The following is a 16,800-nucleotide window of genomic DNA, read 5'->3' on the forward strand; positions in this document are numbered from 1 at the left end:
TCACAGGAGTAAAGTTTTCCTAATCTTCACAGGAGCAAAGAATATAAAGAATTAAATCAAAGGCTAAACAAATGGCTTTTAAATATATTAAAAATGCTCAAATTCATCCATAATAAATTAAAGGCAAATGAAACTATACTGAGAAGTGACAGTACATAAGTCCCATGTTTCATTTTACCCTGGAAATCCTAATATTGACAAAGGTTATGCTGGCTTTTCAGAGAATATTACATGTGATGGTGGCTTAAACGACTTTATTTAGTTTAAAGGCTGAGCTCAGACGGCTGGGGGCCTTAAGCACATTTGAATTGTAAGTACAAAATAAATAACATATTCCCACTAAATTAAAATAATCTTCTATAGAATAAAAATTAATAAGAATAATTTTCTTTCTTTTTAGAGACAGGGTCTTGTTCTGTCACCCAGGCTGGAGTGCAGTGGCATGATCATAGCTCACTGTAAACTTGAGCTCCTAGGCTCAAGTGATCCACCTACCTCAGCATCCCAAGCAGCTATGACTACATGTGTGGGCCACCATGCCCGGCTAATTTATTTATTTTTCACAGAGATGGGGTCTTGCTATGTTGCCCAGGCTAGTCTCAAACTCCTGGCCTCAGGCCATCCTCCTGCATTGGCCTCCCGAAGTGCTGGGATTACAGGCATGAGACACCATACCCAGTCTAAGAATATTTTTCTAATCTCATTTTTTCACACTGTATTACTAAGCTAAAATGCAGACTAAAATAACAATAAGCAGAATGTGCTATTTTTGTGTATATGTATATACACATATGTATATGTATGCTAAGGGAAAAAAAAATGCAAGGACATAGACCAAAATGTTAATGGTGGTTGTCAGTGGAAAAAATATGAACTATGTTATTTCTATGCTTTCACTCAAAAATCAACATAGAAGACTTCTGTGACCCCAAAATACATGAGGATTTCTCCTCAAAAGCAAAGAAGCAATCAATTCTGCAGCAGACATGTCCTCCAATTTAATTCCAACACTATCTACTTGGAGATAGTGTCAGATGCCACAGGTTGAGGGCTCAGTCCCCAAGACTGGCCCTTTCCACTTCCAATGCCAATCACAAGGCCCAGGTTGTTTAACCTGTGCTTCTGACTGACGGCTATAAATCAGGATTCCCATGAGCCCCTCTTTGGGTTTAATTTGCTAGAACAGCTCATGGAACTCAGGGAAACACTACTTACATTTATTGGTTACTATAATATAAAGGATACACATGAAGAGAAGCATAGGGCAAGGCATGGGGGAAGGGGTGGGGAGCTTCCATGTTCTCCCTGGGTGCCACCCTCCTAACGTGTTCCAAATCCTGTTCTCTTGGGCTTTTCATGGAGACTTCATGATTGACAACTGTGTAGAAATGTGACTGGACAAAAAGAGTATCATCTAACACCAACAAGCTAAGTGGGGAAACCCAGCAAGGCTTGTCTGTTTAGCTTTGTCATGGCTTCTCTGTAGCATTCCTTCACCCAGAGTATGGGCAGGACCCCATCTGACACAGGGGTCTTACGACCCTCAATCAGAAGGGTGGGGAAGGATTAGAGTCCTGCCTTGGGAAGAAAAAGGAACAAGTGAGAGGAAGGCAGAATAAGGTCAGAGAGAGAGATTCTGTTTACTGAGGCCTGCTTCTGAGGCCTAAAGTGCCTCAACATTATACAAAAGACTATAACAAGAGCTATGGGAGGCCGGGCGCGGTGGCTCACGCCTGTAATCCTAGCACTCTGGGAGGCCGAGGTGGGCGGATCGTTTGAGCTCAGGAGTTCGAGACCAGCCTGAGCAAGAGCGAGACCCCATCTCTACTAAAAATAGAAAGAAATTATATGGACAGCTAAAAAATATATATATATAGAAAAAATTAGCCGGGCATGGTGGCACATGCCTGTAGTCCCAGCTACTCGGGAGGCTGAGACAGTAGGATCGCTTGAGCTCAGGAGTTTGAGGTTGCTGTGAGCTAGGCTGACGCCACGGCACTCACTCTAGCCTGGGCAACAGAGTGAGACTCTGTCTCAAAAAAAAAAAAAAAAAAAAAAAAAAAAAAAAGAGCTATGGGAGTTATGAGCCAGGAACATATGGACAAAAATCAACTATATATATGTATATATATATATATAAAATAACATCACAGTGGTTACCACTTACCTTGTGAAATTATGGGTGATGTAAAAAATATTTTTCCTTTATACTTTTGTGTTTATTTTCCCAAGATTTCTGCAATGAACACATGCAAGTTAGTTGTGTAAAAAGAAAACAAACATATTCATTTTTTTAAAATGACCTCTTAGGAAAGAGTGTATTATATATTCCCCCAAAGCAAGATCTAAACAGATCTATTTTTAACAACCACGTGGGAAAGCCACAAGAAAGGGGTGGAAGCGGTGTCTTTATGTTGATTAATTTGAGAAATTTCTCAACTTATTAGTCAATTTAGAAAATTAACATCATATAAAACAACTGCAGGAAGAAACAAATATAGGACATCGTGAAATAGCTTCTCAAATCATTAATGTTGCATCCCTAAAGAAACCCTGGAGCACCCACAAAAGAGATCTTGTGGTTTTAAAAAGCTCTTGAACTTGCTCTCTGAGAAAATCATTATGTGGGCCCGTGTCTAAAACACACTGGATATTATTATATAACTAAGCAGCTGGGAAGATTAATCGTGATTAAAAATAAAAGGGAAAACACACAGTACACCAAGGCAGGACTGTTTAATGAGAAAAGGGTGACTCAAAGGAAACAGTATTTGTGCAGGGGAATAAAAAGTCAACCCATGGATTTATCAAACAATAAAGACATTCTGTCTCATATCTGATTTAAAAGGCACTGCTTATCCAACGATATGATTACATTAGAAACAATGTAAATAATATCCATGAGTATATAGACACAAAATGTATGTGTTATGAACCATTGTGGGGAAGTACTTGTTTTCAAATCACATACCATTCTTAAAAATCCAAACATCTTAAGGTGGCCAATGATTTATTTGTCTTTCCGGCCTCATTCTTCCTTCCTCACACCTTGTTTTCCAATCATACTCTCAAACGTCATACGCATTGCCCAGATGCCACATCTTTGACAAACACTTCTGGTTTCATCCTTCACATATCAGCCCAAACTCTAATTCACATTTCCTGGGAGCCTCCTACCCCACATTATACTACAGCATGTTCATTTGGACCACAAAGATTTTTGGAACAGCCATCAGGATCTACGGCATGTTCTGGACATACAAAGATGAATAAAACATTTTATTATACTCAAGTAACGTAGCTAAGTGAGGGAGAAATGTGCAAACAATAGTTATAAGACAGCATTTTGGGAGAAAGCATGGCTGTGCTTCATGAAGCTAGCCCCAAATTGTTATTAATCCACCATCCACCAACTCTCCTAAATTACTGGTCATGAACTCAAGCATTTATAGAGTAAGTAACACTAATCTATGAGTCAGGCTGAGTTTGTGGTATTAGCTCGTGCTGAGACCTGTGGCCAGTTGGAGAGTACACATCCTGTCTAAAGGCATTCAAGTTCTCGTTCTTTTCCAAATGCCATGCCTGCAAAACAAAATATGCCTGCAGGCCTAATTTGGTTCAGGTTCAGTTTGGGACTTCTGCATAATAATGTTAACACGTGTTGTTTACTACTGCTCTAAGCACTTTACATGTAGAAACTTATTTATTCCTCACAAACATTGAGGTTGATATGATTTTGCCTATTTTACAAATGGAGCAACTGAGGCTTGGGCTAACTTGCTAAGGTTACACAGCTGTGAGGCTGGCAGAGCTGGGAATGAGCCCAGGGGACAGTCAGGCTCCTCCAGAGTCCACACTCTTAAGAGTGCTTCACAACACTACACAGTACTCTACTGCTCTGTACGTAAACTCTTTCAATATCTTTCTTTTCAGCTTATGCTACAGAATGAGTAATGTATTTATTGTGCCAAATATTCCTTTCTGTTGTTGAACAAACTCTTTTAGCTGGTATATACAGATTTGATAGAAAAATTCACGTCCACCTATCCATTGTTCCATAAATTTAATCACTTTCCCTGTCTACCACCAGCTCTCTCACCTGAAGGGCCCTAATTTTTAAGAAATAACTTAATAGTTACCCAAGAAATATATGCTCATTATAAGAAAAAGTAGGTAAAGTGAAGTGTCCAAATTATTTTAATGTATTCCCCCCACCTCCTCTCCCCTCCTTCTGACCCATTTCCGATACCATTCTCAATTCTGGGTGTGTGTGGTTTCTTGCCCAGTCCTCTTTACTGGAACAAACAGTAGGATAATGTTTTGCTTTTATTTTCAATAGCTGTCTGCAGAATGTTTACAACTCTGTGGATCTTTCTGGACAAGGCAATCGATTAGGCCAGTGTCTTCAGAGAAGTCCAATTTATATGAGCGAAAACAAATCCAAGGGCACCTAGAGATTTGCTGAAATGGGAAAAATATACATTCCCAAGTCTTTGATCTTAATTCAGAGTGTTTCATTGGACCAGGGGATGTGGCCACTTTTGATTCAAAGTTTCCTAAGAACTCTGGACATTCTGTTCTTTTTACTTAAATAAGTTAAAAGCAAAAAAAAAATGAGGAGTCTTGATTTAGAGTTTAGACCATCCGCTCTGCTTCCTGGCCTTTGTACACACTGCTCTTCGGCCAGGGACCTCCCCGCAACATCAACACCCCCTCCCCAAGCACTGGCTCCTACCCAACCTTCCTGACACCATTCACATGCCACCTCCTCTGGGAAACCTTCTTTGACCTCCAAGGTGGTTAACTTCCCCCTCTTGTACGTGCCCAGTGACCGGCACTTAGTATCTGTTTCAATTGCCTATTTCTCTCTCACCTAATTTGTACTTGGAATTTACGTAGTAATCGCTTTTTTTTTTTAAACTAATTTGTACCTGAAATTTATACAGTAATACTTATTTCTGAAAAAAAGTTGTGTCCTTCAGCTTTTAAACTTCGCAGTTTATTTTACAATCTCAATAGTGGTAAAAATAATGTGCTCTGGTACTGAACTCATGTGGGTTTGGCATCCACTTCTAGTACTAATGGCTGTGTGACTTTAAACCTAACATCCCTAAGACAGTTGTATCCTTTGGAAAATAAAGACTTACTTCAATGTGAGGTTTAAAGCATAGAAGGGCAAAGTATACCACATGTTTAAGTTTGTGTTAGGTACTGTTACATTTCTCAAGAACAATTTAATTTTATCAAAAGGAGAGCTTTAACCAAAAGGAAAGAAAAAAATATTGCCAATTAACTGAGAACTACCCAAACTTATTTCATAATGATATGCAACCTACCTACATTGAGATTAATCTGTAATTTATATTTAATATGGGCTATCTGTGGCTGTCCACCCATTCTGTATCAAAGTACATCTAAATAGTTTGAATATGTATTTGACTCCTTTAAAATACCCTATTTATTTATTTTGAGACAGAGTCTCACCCTGTTGCCCCAGGTAGACTGCAGTGGCGTCAGCCTAGTTCCCTGCAACCTCAAACTGCTGGGCTCAAGTGATCCTCTTGCCTCAACTTCCCAAGTAGCTGGGACTATAGGCATGTACCACGATTAATTTTTCTATTTTTAGTAGAGACTAATTTTTTTATTTTTAGTAGAGACTAATTTTTCTATTTTTAGTAGAGACGGGGGTCTCACTCTTGCTGAGGATGGTCTCGAACTCCTGAGCTCAAGCAATCCTCCTACCTTGGCCTCCCAGAGTACTAAGATTACAGGCGTGAGCCACCACACCCGGCTTAAAATATTCTAATAAAAACTCCGAGATTTGAAAAATAAAAAAGAATGTTGGCACCCTCTAATGGAGTATCTTTTATGCCAGGAAATTAATAGTACAGTAAATTTCAATGAATAAGACTCTATTTTAATCTTCAGGAGATTGGTAATTTTAGTTCATCCAAATCTCTAAGCATCAAATTTAAAATGGCTTAGAAAGTATTTTGAAATGATTTACTTAGTAGTAAATTGGCTTCTACTCCAGTAAAGAATCCATAATCCAGTTTAGTGTTTAAACCCTTCTTTTTAAGTCCCTTAGACAGGAACCAAGATGCTTAGCAGATGATTGCTGCCAAATTTAACCTGGGAAGACCTGCAGACAATACTCCCTAACAAAGACTCTCTCTAATGAACTTTTCACCCCTGGAACATTCAGAATCCCAAGAGGAAACATGTCCCATTTCCTTGTACTTGCCTTTGAAGACAAGCTAAATGGCTCTCTCAAGCTTTAGAATTAAACAGGATATTCTTTCAGCATCAGTATCAACTAAAAGTTTACTAACATACACAACCACATTGTACATTCATTCAGTTATACATTTATTAATATCTACTTGCTCTAAATCAGAAGCCATTCTAAGTACTAGGGGATGCCAAGATGAATGTACTCTTGCCCTCAAAAAGATCTCCATTTGAATTTTATTTGCAAAAATGTAATATTTTAAGCTACTCACAATTTAAGTAGTCACTAATTCATAGCTGAAACCAAAGACTTAAGAGACATGGGATAGAGGACAATGGGCCAGTCGACAAGACCTCCAAAAATGCAGGAAAAAGAAAACTGTGGCATAATCTTAGTCTTGGGAGTCAGAAACTCATTTACATTCCAGATTGACTAACTACCAGCAATGTAAAGAATTTTGGTTTTTGTAATTGGTATGTCCTTTATAATTTAAAAGTTTAATGAACAAAATCATGCCTTATTTCATAGGGTTTTCAGGAAACTCAAATGAGAATATCAATGAAAGTATACGCACAATGTATATTAATTTTTTAAAAATGTAGCATCCTCTTAACAGATGTTCAATACAATATTGTTAATGTAATTTATACTAATACAAATTTTGTCAGTACAATTTTGTTCATGATCATGGTAATGCTGAATGACAGACTGAAGCAGTGGTATTAACAAAAAAAGTAAAAGCTTCTAGATTGGCCAGAGCTAAAGTCAAATTAAAGGTATTGCCAGTCACTGCCTTACCTTAAAGAAATGATCATCATGGATAAATTTTCACACTAGATTGTAAAGATTAAGTGTTAGGGATATAAAGCCCTCAATACAGTGACTGATACTCCTCAAATACTAACTTCACTCTTTGTGACCGTTAAATAAATGCATTTTCCAGCTGTGCTGAACACCTGAGTTTCAGCTGCTCAGCATGCAAACCCCCGCGGTAACTTGAGTCCTTTTCCCTTTCCCTCCCAAGGTGAAGGGAGGATGACAATGTTCTCTCTCCCTCCCTCTGGCTGAAGCATGGCTTACTGCCTACGCACAGCTAAACTAAGTTTCCCTCCTAGGGTCCAACTTCCCAGGGATGGCTTGGCTGACATCGTCTGGGCTGGTGGTGCCAACTGTGGGGCCTGTGGCAGAATCTCAGCAGTGTCTTGGTACCCTAGTCCCACAGCAACTTCTTAATTCTGTGAGCTACTCCACACCCATCTAATAAATTCATCTTCCCCTTAAGTAAACAGAATCAGTTCCTGTTGTTTCTAAACAGAAACAATCATACTTTTGTAAAACTATTAGAATAAAAGTAAATGAGTATCAGTGCCATGAAATTATTTTAATATCTTTTTCTCCAGGACTGAATATACAAAGACAGTGGAAGTAATGTATTCTTCTGCTGTAAAGATGGGTGGAATATATCAAAATCCACTCGTTGAATTTTCTTTAAATAGTCCTCTAGAGAAACCTGGAAAAAGAAAGTAGTGGTCACTAGATCATAAAATGATCAAATCTTTCAAAGAAACTAAAGAAAAACTATAAGTATTAAGGCTATTTTAGTTTCCCTGAAATGGTCGTCTACATAATAACAATTTAAATGAGAACTTTAAAAGTGGGATAGAAAATAAAGACATCACCTAAGAAGTTTCTATTAGGCCAATAAAACAGTATCAAGAGCTAGTACTAGGAATATCAAGCCTTTTTTGGTCCTAAAATATAATGCTCTGGTCAAGATGTAAAAGATTAGAGAGATTATGTTTGCCTGGTGTTATTACTAGATTCTCTGGAATACAAAAAGGAGGTTTCAATCAGGGAAAATCAAACATCCTCCCCACTTTTACCCCCAAATGCAGTGTGCCATAAGAGGGGAGCTCAAGGCTCAAGTTGTCTTTTCAAAAAATTACTTTATTGTGTGAAAAAGTTGAATGGGTCTCTATGTTCTTGCTAGAACACACAATTTTCAACCAGGGAGAATAATCACAGGTCTCTACAAACGTCACTCCATCCTTGCCCTTCCACATAAAGGTTGACAAAGTTTTCACCAGGATAGTGGCAGGACAGAAAACACCAAAGATGTACAGTACTCTTTATTTTTTGGTTGTATCTTTATTCATTTATAAATTTATATTTTATTTTAATAACTTTTTAGTTTTGTACTCCACAGTTCTCAGAGGCAGCACTTCCTTCCCAGTCCATGTGCACAGTGCCCCCTGGAGTTCTGCAGCACAGAACCAGAGTGACCCAACACAGGGATTATGTGTATAGGTTTTTTAGAATACACAGATGGAAAGAAAGAAAACAAAAACTATTATATTTTCTTCCAGCCCCTTGTCCTATACATTTTTAATATAGCCATGTACATCCAAACAAATTCATTATCTATGTTTTAAAACACTAAACTTACAGATAACAGGAGATACATGCATGAATGTGCACGGCTGCCTTATTTTATATTAGCAAAAAACTTGACTTGGAAACAATCCAGAAATTCTTTGATACAAAAAGATAAATTGTTCATACAATGAAATATTATGCTGCAGTGAAGAGAACCTACTACAGCTAGATGCAACATTTGCACAAATCTCAGAAACATTAAGAGTGTGTTATATGTTCTAGAAGACAAACAGAAAATGATCCCTTTTTATAAAGCTCAAAAACAAAACCAAGGAACATATTGTTTAGGCATATATAAAATGAAGAAAACTTCTTGGAGTAAAAGCAAGGGAAAAGGGGGGTGGGGAAAAAAAAAGAAAAAAAAGAAAAGCAAGGAAACAATACACACAAAATTTAGGATTCCTACCTAAAAGAGGCAGGGGGATAAGATGGGGAAAATACATGAATGCAATTTAATGGTGACACTCTAGTTCCTGGATTGAGTGGTGAGTTCATGAGAGTTTATTATGCTATACCTTGTAATATATTCACATATATGGATATATTCATTTGTATATAGCAAATATCAACAATTTTAAAAGAGAATAAAAAACTGAAAATATTTCTTTGAGACCAGCCTGAGCAAGAGTGAGACCTTATCTCTACTAAAAATAGAAAAATCAGCCATGTGCAGTGGCTCCCACTTGTAATCCCAGCTACTCAGGAGACTGAGGCAGGAGCCCAGGAATTGGAGGTTGCAGTGAGCTACGATGATGCCACTACACTCTAGCCCAGGGCAGCAAGACAGAGACTCCGTCTCAAAAAAAAAAAAAAAAAAAAAAAGAATGAGGGTATATGATAGAAGCAGTCCCTCCCTCAGGAATTGCCATGTTATCCTTCTAGTTTCTCTTGGCACAGGATAGAACCTGAGAGCTGGCCCCAGCCCCAGAGTTTCTGAACCAGTAGGTCTACAGTGGAGCCCAAGATGTGCATCTCTAACAAGTTCCCAGGTGAGGTGAAGGTTGCTGGTCCAGCGACCACACGTTGAGAACCACTGGATGGACTCTACCTGCACTTTACAATTACGGGGGAAGCTTTTAAAAAGTGTCAATGCCTGGCTCTAGCCTCTTAGGTATTATTAATTAGTTGGTCTGGAAAGGGGCCCAAGCATTGTTTTGGTTTTTTTTTTTAAAGCCCCCCCAAGTGATTCTAATGGGAAGACAAAGTTGAGAACAATCTTTATCACAAAACTGAAAAAAACAAAATCCTTAACGTTTATGGAGCTCACTTAGTATGTTAAACAGGTGATAGTACATCCACCAAATAAATGGCCATTAAAAAGGGTGATATAGAACAGTATGTGTTGACACATGCAAAAATACATAAACACTTACATGTACCTAAAAGGTCCAAAAAGATGAATGGACATTATTTCTGGGTAGGATGGAATTGTGAGGGTTCTAATTTCTTCTTTTGCTTTCTCTTACATTATTATGTGAACATTTAAAATATTTATGTATTACTTTGATAATAAGCAAACCCAATAAAGAAACAAAATGATTTCAAACGTGCAGACCTGAAAATTAGGATAGAAGAGGTGACGGGATCGAAATAAATTTTTAAATATATTTTAGGGGGAAAAGATAGACAATATCATAGATTTGGTATTATAGAAAACACATGAGTTTACAATTTTCAAAGATATACAAATCTTTGAACCTTGGTTTCTACCAATAAAATGAAGTAGCCACGCCTAGATTTATTCCTAGGAAGACTAAAAAAAGGTATGGAATGACCTAGTTCAGGGCCTGTTCCATAATGGGTACCAAGTAATGGGTAGTGATTATCATTTCTCTATATATTTTAGAACAGTTCCCAAACCTGGCTACACATCAGAATCACCTGGGGAACTTTTTAAAATCAAAGATTCTCCTAGGAACTGGCCTCCTCCTCAATCCCAAGAGTCTTATTTAATAAGACTCCAGGAATCTATATATTTTTAAAAAAGCTTTCCAGGTTATTCTGATGTAGCCAGCTGAGCGCTGGTCTGTGAATCACGGTTCAGGAACCAGTGGTACCATACGGTCAGGTCAGTACGGAGAAAAACTTAATAAATGTAAGTAAAACTTATATAGCTACACTCAGCCTAACAATCCTATGAGGTAGTTTCTTCTATTATTCCTATTTTACCTATGAGTAAACTGAGAAATACAGTAGTTAAGGAACTTAAGGTCCCACGGCTAGTAAGGGACAAAACAGATTCAAACCAATGCAGTCTGGCTGCAGACTTAGTGCTAACAACTCAGCTCAACTGCCTCTGGGAAATACAGAAATGATTATCACCAAAAGCATCATGTACCTAATGAAGCTCACCATAAGGGAGGGAAACAAAAAGAAAGGGTCCAAACTAAAGAACTGCACTGGGAACTTTACAAAATGTAAAAAGAGATCATACACATCTGCTTCACTAATTATACAGCATTCTCTGTTAATCTACTTACCGTCTGAAGAAAGGCAGGAAGTGCTTTCACAGGAACACTTTTGTGGAAGGACCTTGCCTAAAAAGGAAGAGATAAGGAAACTGGTTTGGAATTTTTCTACAAATAAACACTCTCCCTCTGTAAGTGAACACACAGCAACACCAGCAATTTAACAACACAGCTAGGGCCTCTCTCAAAAGCAAGAAAACATCTCATCTTCTGCAGATTAAAATTAGTTTCCTAAACTTAAAGAACTCAGGAAGAAGTAACCACTATATTAAAAATTCTATTCTTTCTTACAGATTGGCTTTGGCATTTTCCAACTATCTTACATTATCTTGTAGTAAGTTTGACTCTCTAGCTGTTGCAAAGGGTAAATGAAGAAATACTTGTGTTAATAAGTGCCAGCACCTTCCTAGCTTAGAATGACATTATCTCCTGTTTAAATGAATGTAAGATCCTCTTAAGTGATCTTCCTGCCTCTCTGTTCCCTGACCTTTAATTCATTCCACACAGCCAGCCAAACTAATGTCCTTGCGTCACGATTTCATTTTTACTTTCTTTAACTTAACTCCTTGGTGGGTCAAGTCTCAACTATTTATCTTGGAATTGTAAGGCTGTCATATCTTGACTCTAGGCTCATCTATCCAACCCAATTCCCTAGCACTGTGGGCTGTGAATGCCTGGTCCACTCTGACTGATGCCCACCATGCTGCATTTGCTCTTGTTTCCATGCCTTCATTTATGTTGTCTCTTATGCCAGGAAGAGCAGATACTCACCCTCTATTTCCTGACTCACTTCTTAACCCACCGCACTCTGGTTTTACCCCCAGCCATTTCTAAATTGCTCTAAGATCATCCATGATTTACTAATCACCATAACCATCTTTTCTTTTCAATCTCTCTGTAGCATGTAAAACTTTAATATTCTCCTTTCTTGCAATTCTCTTCCCCCTTGATTTTTCAAGAGACACCGGCTCTCAGTTCTCCTATTTCTTTGAACATTCTTTCCTTCTCCTTCTACCTTATAAATGGCAGTGGGCCTCGACTTTCTGGCCCTGGTCCTCTTGTCGAGACGTACATTGTCCTTGAGCAACACCATCCAAATTTAGAGCATTAATCATAGGCCTTTTATGTGGATGACTCCCAAATATATTATCTCCAGTCCAGACCTCCTTTGAAAGTCACAAGCCTGCATTCTTCAATAGCCCATCTCCCTAAATGTCCTCTAATCCCCTCAAATTCAATTATATCCAGCAGCTAATTTAAAGTCTAATGATCAGCACCAAACATACCACTGTTTTTTTACTTGTAGTTTTTTTTTTTTTTTTTACTTGTAGTTTCTTTTTTTGTTTCTTTGTTTTACTTGTAGTCTCTGAGTGGCACCATAATCATCTGTACTTGAATTCTTTGTTTAGGCTTCAACTTTCCCTCTTCCTGATCTTGCCACAGTCAAATTAGTTACCAAGCCTAGTTGGTTCTACTTCAGTTATATAAGTGCATGTGTATACATATATATACATACAAGCACATATATGAACATCTACAGTCTCTAAGCTAGATAGTCTTTCTCCCTCTCCTAATTGTCTCCTCACTGATCTCCCAACCCCCAAACTCTTGTCTCAAACTCAGAGTTTTCTACTCTGAAACACTAATATTACTGCTTTACTTAATATTGTTGATGATGATGATGATGATGATGAAAGCTAACTTATATTTCACTTACTATGTGCCAGGCACTGTTATAAACTCTTTATATATGTTAACTCATTTATCCAAGTAACCCTTAAGCTAGGTGCTAATATGATCCTCTTTTACAGATAAGGAAATTGAGACAGAGAGAGGTTAAGATCACATGGACAGTAAATGGCAGAGCCACAATTTAAAGTCAGGCTTCTGGTTTGAGAGTTTGCACTCTCATCCACCATGCTCTAAGGCCTCTCAAAAGCCCCTAAAACTTCATAATCTTCTTCATCCTTCCAGCCTATTTTCCAGCACTGTATTGCACATAACCTATAAGCTAGTAGTTTTCAAAGCTGGCTGTTCAAAGTCATTTAGAAATTTTGATTCCTGGCCCCTTCCTAGGTTTACTGTACCAATCTCCATGGAGCGAAGCCTGGGAATTTGTATTTCTCAGGTGTGTTACATATCCATCAAGTGGGACTACTCAGGTTCCCACACAGATCCAAGGTTTTCCTTCCTCTTTGATTCTGTCGTATGCTCACATCTTACCCTAAACTCTGCTAGTCCTGAGTAATTTCTCACCTAAAGTTCCATGTATTTTATCTATACTTCTATCAAGGCAGAGAACTGTGTTAGATTCTTTAGGAAATTCAAAGGAAGCTTAAGAGAGAGTCCTTGTCCTCAAAGAGCTTACAATTTGATTACTTATTTATTTAGTATTTCACAAATATTTATCGAGTGCCTATGATGGACCAGGAACTTGAGATCCTGAAGAATACCGCATAGAACCAAAATCACTTATATTCCATGGAGTGGAGAGGCAATAAACAAACTTTTAAAATGTCAGATAGTGAAAAGTGTTAAGCTGGGTAAGGGGACTGAGGGTGATGGAAAGGGAGACTATTATTTTAGATAAGGTGGCCAAGAAAGATCTTTCTGAAGACATTTGAGCACAGACTATCGGTGGGGAGAGGACAGAAGGTAGAAAAATAGCAAATACAAAGGCCCTGAGGTATGCAGATAAACGACCAACTCTTCAGAATACACTGATGGTTAAAAAAAAAAGTTCACAAGAAGAACCAAGAAAAATTAGCATTAGGGGAATCAAGGAAACAAAAAGTTTCTACCAAGTCTTCAGGAGCCACTGACATCAAGGAATCGTTCAAGGAGAATCAGAAGGGAATAACATCATGGAGATGAAGGACAATTTCAAGAAAGAAGTGGATAGTCAACAGTGTCAAATCCCAAACAGAAAACCAGGTAAAGTTTGAGAAAAGATGAAGAACTAACTCTTGGGGAACAACTAAAGTGACATGCAGGAGAAATAAGGAACAAGTTCAGAAGCCAAGTCAAAGACCCAAAGGAAGGAAAAGAAAGTTTCAAAGAGAAAAAAATGTCTATGGTGTCAAAAAGGACTAAGAGTTATCAAGAACAAGTTTTAAATGACCATTAAATTTGGTAATAAGGAGACTATTTACTAGTGATTGTTTATTAGAGTGGAGAGGATGGAAGCTAAATCATAGCACGATGAGCAGTGCCACGGAGGTGAGGCCCTGAGGTAACAACGAATGAAGACCACTCATTCAAAAAGTTCCACTGGGAGAGAAAAAGATACACCAAGTGGCCACAGGCTGCCTGCTAACTCAGAAGGCAGTAACAACAAACCAGAAGATAAATGGGGCAAGTTATCAGAGAAGCAAACTGAAAACACCAGCTGGGGACTGCTGAGGATATGAGGTCCTAGAAGAGGAAGAAGAGGCTTCAGCCTTGGCAAGGCAAAAAGACACCCCGTCCTCTGAGAGAGAAACAGTGAGTGGATAGAACACAGAGTAGCCTGCCTGAGAAAGCTCAACCTTGATTTACCCAGTAAAGGTGCATTCGTGTGCTGAGAGGGACAGAGGGGAGAGTTTTTAAAAGTGAGAAAAGTTAACAAAAGTCCCTGAGATGAATCTACTGGCAATTCAATGAAAAAGGGAATAAAGACTGCCAAGTTGGGAATACCATACGTGCTCTGGGAATAGCCACATCTAGAAATTATAATTTCCTAAATGATTTGACAAAAAGGGTCTACTTACATGCTCTAGGTGCAAGTGTGCCTGGCTGGCAATGTCATATATTACATTTCTCACATTTTTATCTTGGTTCCTTCGTAAAACATCCTCTTGTGAAACACCATGCTGTGTGGGAAAAATTATGTTAGGAATCTAAAAGCGCAATTAAAACTAACTCAGCTTAAGAAAATAGGTGATAGAACACTATTTACAGTATAATGCCTCTTTTTCTTTAAAAATACATGTAGGTGTATATATATGTGTGTATATGTGTATACGCATGCATATATAGATAGACACACACACACACACCCCCCTGGAACATTCAACAAGATGTTAATTTATGACTGCTCTAGGTAGAACAAAAATACACAAGAAAACCAATATACAAAAAACTTAAAAGAACAGACGATAACAAATCTCTGGGGTTTTTTTGTTTTTTTTTGAGACAGAGTCTTGCTCTGTTGCCCGGGCTAGAGTGAGTGCCGTGGTGTCAGCCTAGCTCACAGCAACCTCAAACTCCTGGGCTTAAGCGATCCTACTGCATCAGCCTCTCAAGTAGCTGGGACTACAGGCATGCGCCACCATGCCCGGCTAATTTTTTTCTATATATATTTTTAGTTGGCCAGATAATTTCTTTCTATTTTTAGTAGAGATGGGGGTCTCGCTCTTGCTCAGGCTGGTCTCGAACTCCTGACCTCAAGCGATCCACACGCCTCGGCCTCCCTGAGTGCTAGGATTATAGGTGTGAGCCACCGTGCCCTGCCAGTGACGAATCTCATACAGAAAACCAAAGTTCTCAAAAACAAGATTTTTTAAATAGATTACTTCCTCCAATAAAATAAAATAAAGAACAGCCTAGGGTGAACACTAGGAATAATTACTGCAATGGCTTGGAAGAGAACATGAAGCTATACCAAATGAGGTTCTCTGAACCTTCTTACTCATAGCTCCTCCAGAGACCTAAAATGCCTGACAGATAAATTCTGACTTGATAACTTTGGGGCAAAAAGAGGAAGACCATGGGCAGTAAGCAATAAGCATTCCTTTCAAAGTAGTTACTCAACTAGACTAACCAAAGAACCAAGAGGTAACTTCCCTTCCTGCATTCCTGAGGTAAATTATTAGAAGGTGCAAATTACAGCCTTACCAGCATACAAATATCCATGGGAAGGAACACCTTTCTTCTGCTGCCATGATACGGCGTTGCTCTTAAGCAAGTGACAATGCCTTGTGCTTTTCCAATGTGACTTGCAGCATGATCTGCATGAAGATCCTTTATACCTATGATTTCAGAAATTAAACAGGGCTGCTCTATTCTCTTTAAGTGCATAACAAATCGATAGAAATAGCATAGAGAAATCACCTAAACACGTAAAAGTAGGTGTTTACCCTATTCGATATCTGAAAAACAGGATTTATAAGGGAAGAAATGGGCACAAAGACAAGTTGACCATTTACCGCTAGCAGGTATATAAATGTCAACTTCTAAATAAAAGAGTTTTCCTCAGACTATAGCACACCAAGAACACATTTAGAATTTTAATATGCTATCATGGAAAAACATCGCAAGTATTCCATTTCTTCTCCTCCGTGCAATTTCCATATGACTTCATTTTAAGTATATGCTTAATAAATGTTCTGTCTTTGCTCCTTCCTTTCATTGTGATGGCAAACATGTCACTGGGCTGCAGGCAGAACAGGCTTGGCAAATTCAGTGGTGACCTGTATTATTCTCTTAGGGTGGCATAAAGATATATTAATATTACCATCTTCAAATGAGATGGTACTGTCCTTAACCCAAATAATTTCCTCATTACAATAAGACCTCACTAACTTGGAGCAAAGTCAGAGAAGGAATAGAATCATCTAGGTTTTTTTTAAAGGAGAGGAGAAAGAAAAATCTCATGAAAAGTTTTATAAATGCAGCTTTATTTCT

At 38.2% G+C, this 16,800-nt stretch overlaps 1 protein-coding gene across 5 annotated transcripts in view; it reads right to left on the reverse strand.

Annotated features, from left to right (window-relative positions):
• Positions 1–6,825: 6,825 nt before the first annotated feature.
• NDUFAF6 (NADH:ubiquinone oxidoreductase complex assembly factor 6) overlaps positions 6,826–16,800 on the reverse strand; it is a 28,360-nt gene continuing 18,385 nt past the window's right edge. For 4 of the 5 annotated variants that reach the window (XM_069466202.1, XM_069466205.1, XM_069466206.1 and 1 more), the window contains 4 exons: positions 16,012–16,145; positions 14,886–14,987; positions 11,149–11,205; positions 6,826–7,742 (listed from right to left, as the gene is read on the reverse strand). In XM_069466202.1, coding sequence (XP_069322303.1) covers positions 7,614–7,742; positions 11,149–11,205; positions 14,886–14,987; positions 16,012–16,145 — 422 coding nt within the window. In that variant the 3' untranslated portion in view covers positions 6,826–7,613. The remainder of the gene's footprint in view (positions 7,743–11,148; positions 11,206–14,885; positions 14,988–16,011; positions 16,146–16,800) is intronic. The other variant, XM_069466204.1, reaches the window with a different exon arrangement.

Source organism: Eulemur rufifrons, chromosome 3 (genome assembly GCF_041146395.1).
Source record: "Eulemur rufifrons isolate Redbay chromosome 3, OSU_ERuf_1, whole genome shotgun sequence".
NCBI lineage: Eukaryota > Metazoa > Chordata > Mammalia > Primates > Lemuridae > Eulemur > Eulemur rufifrons.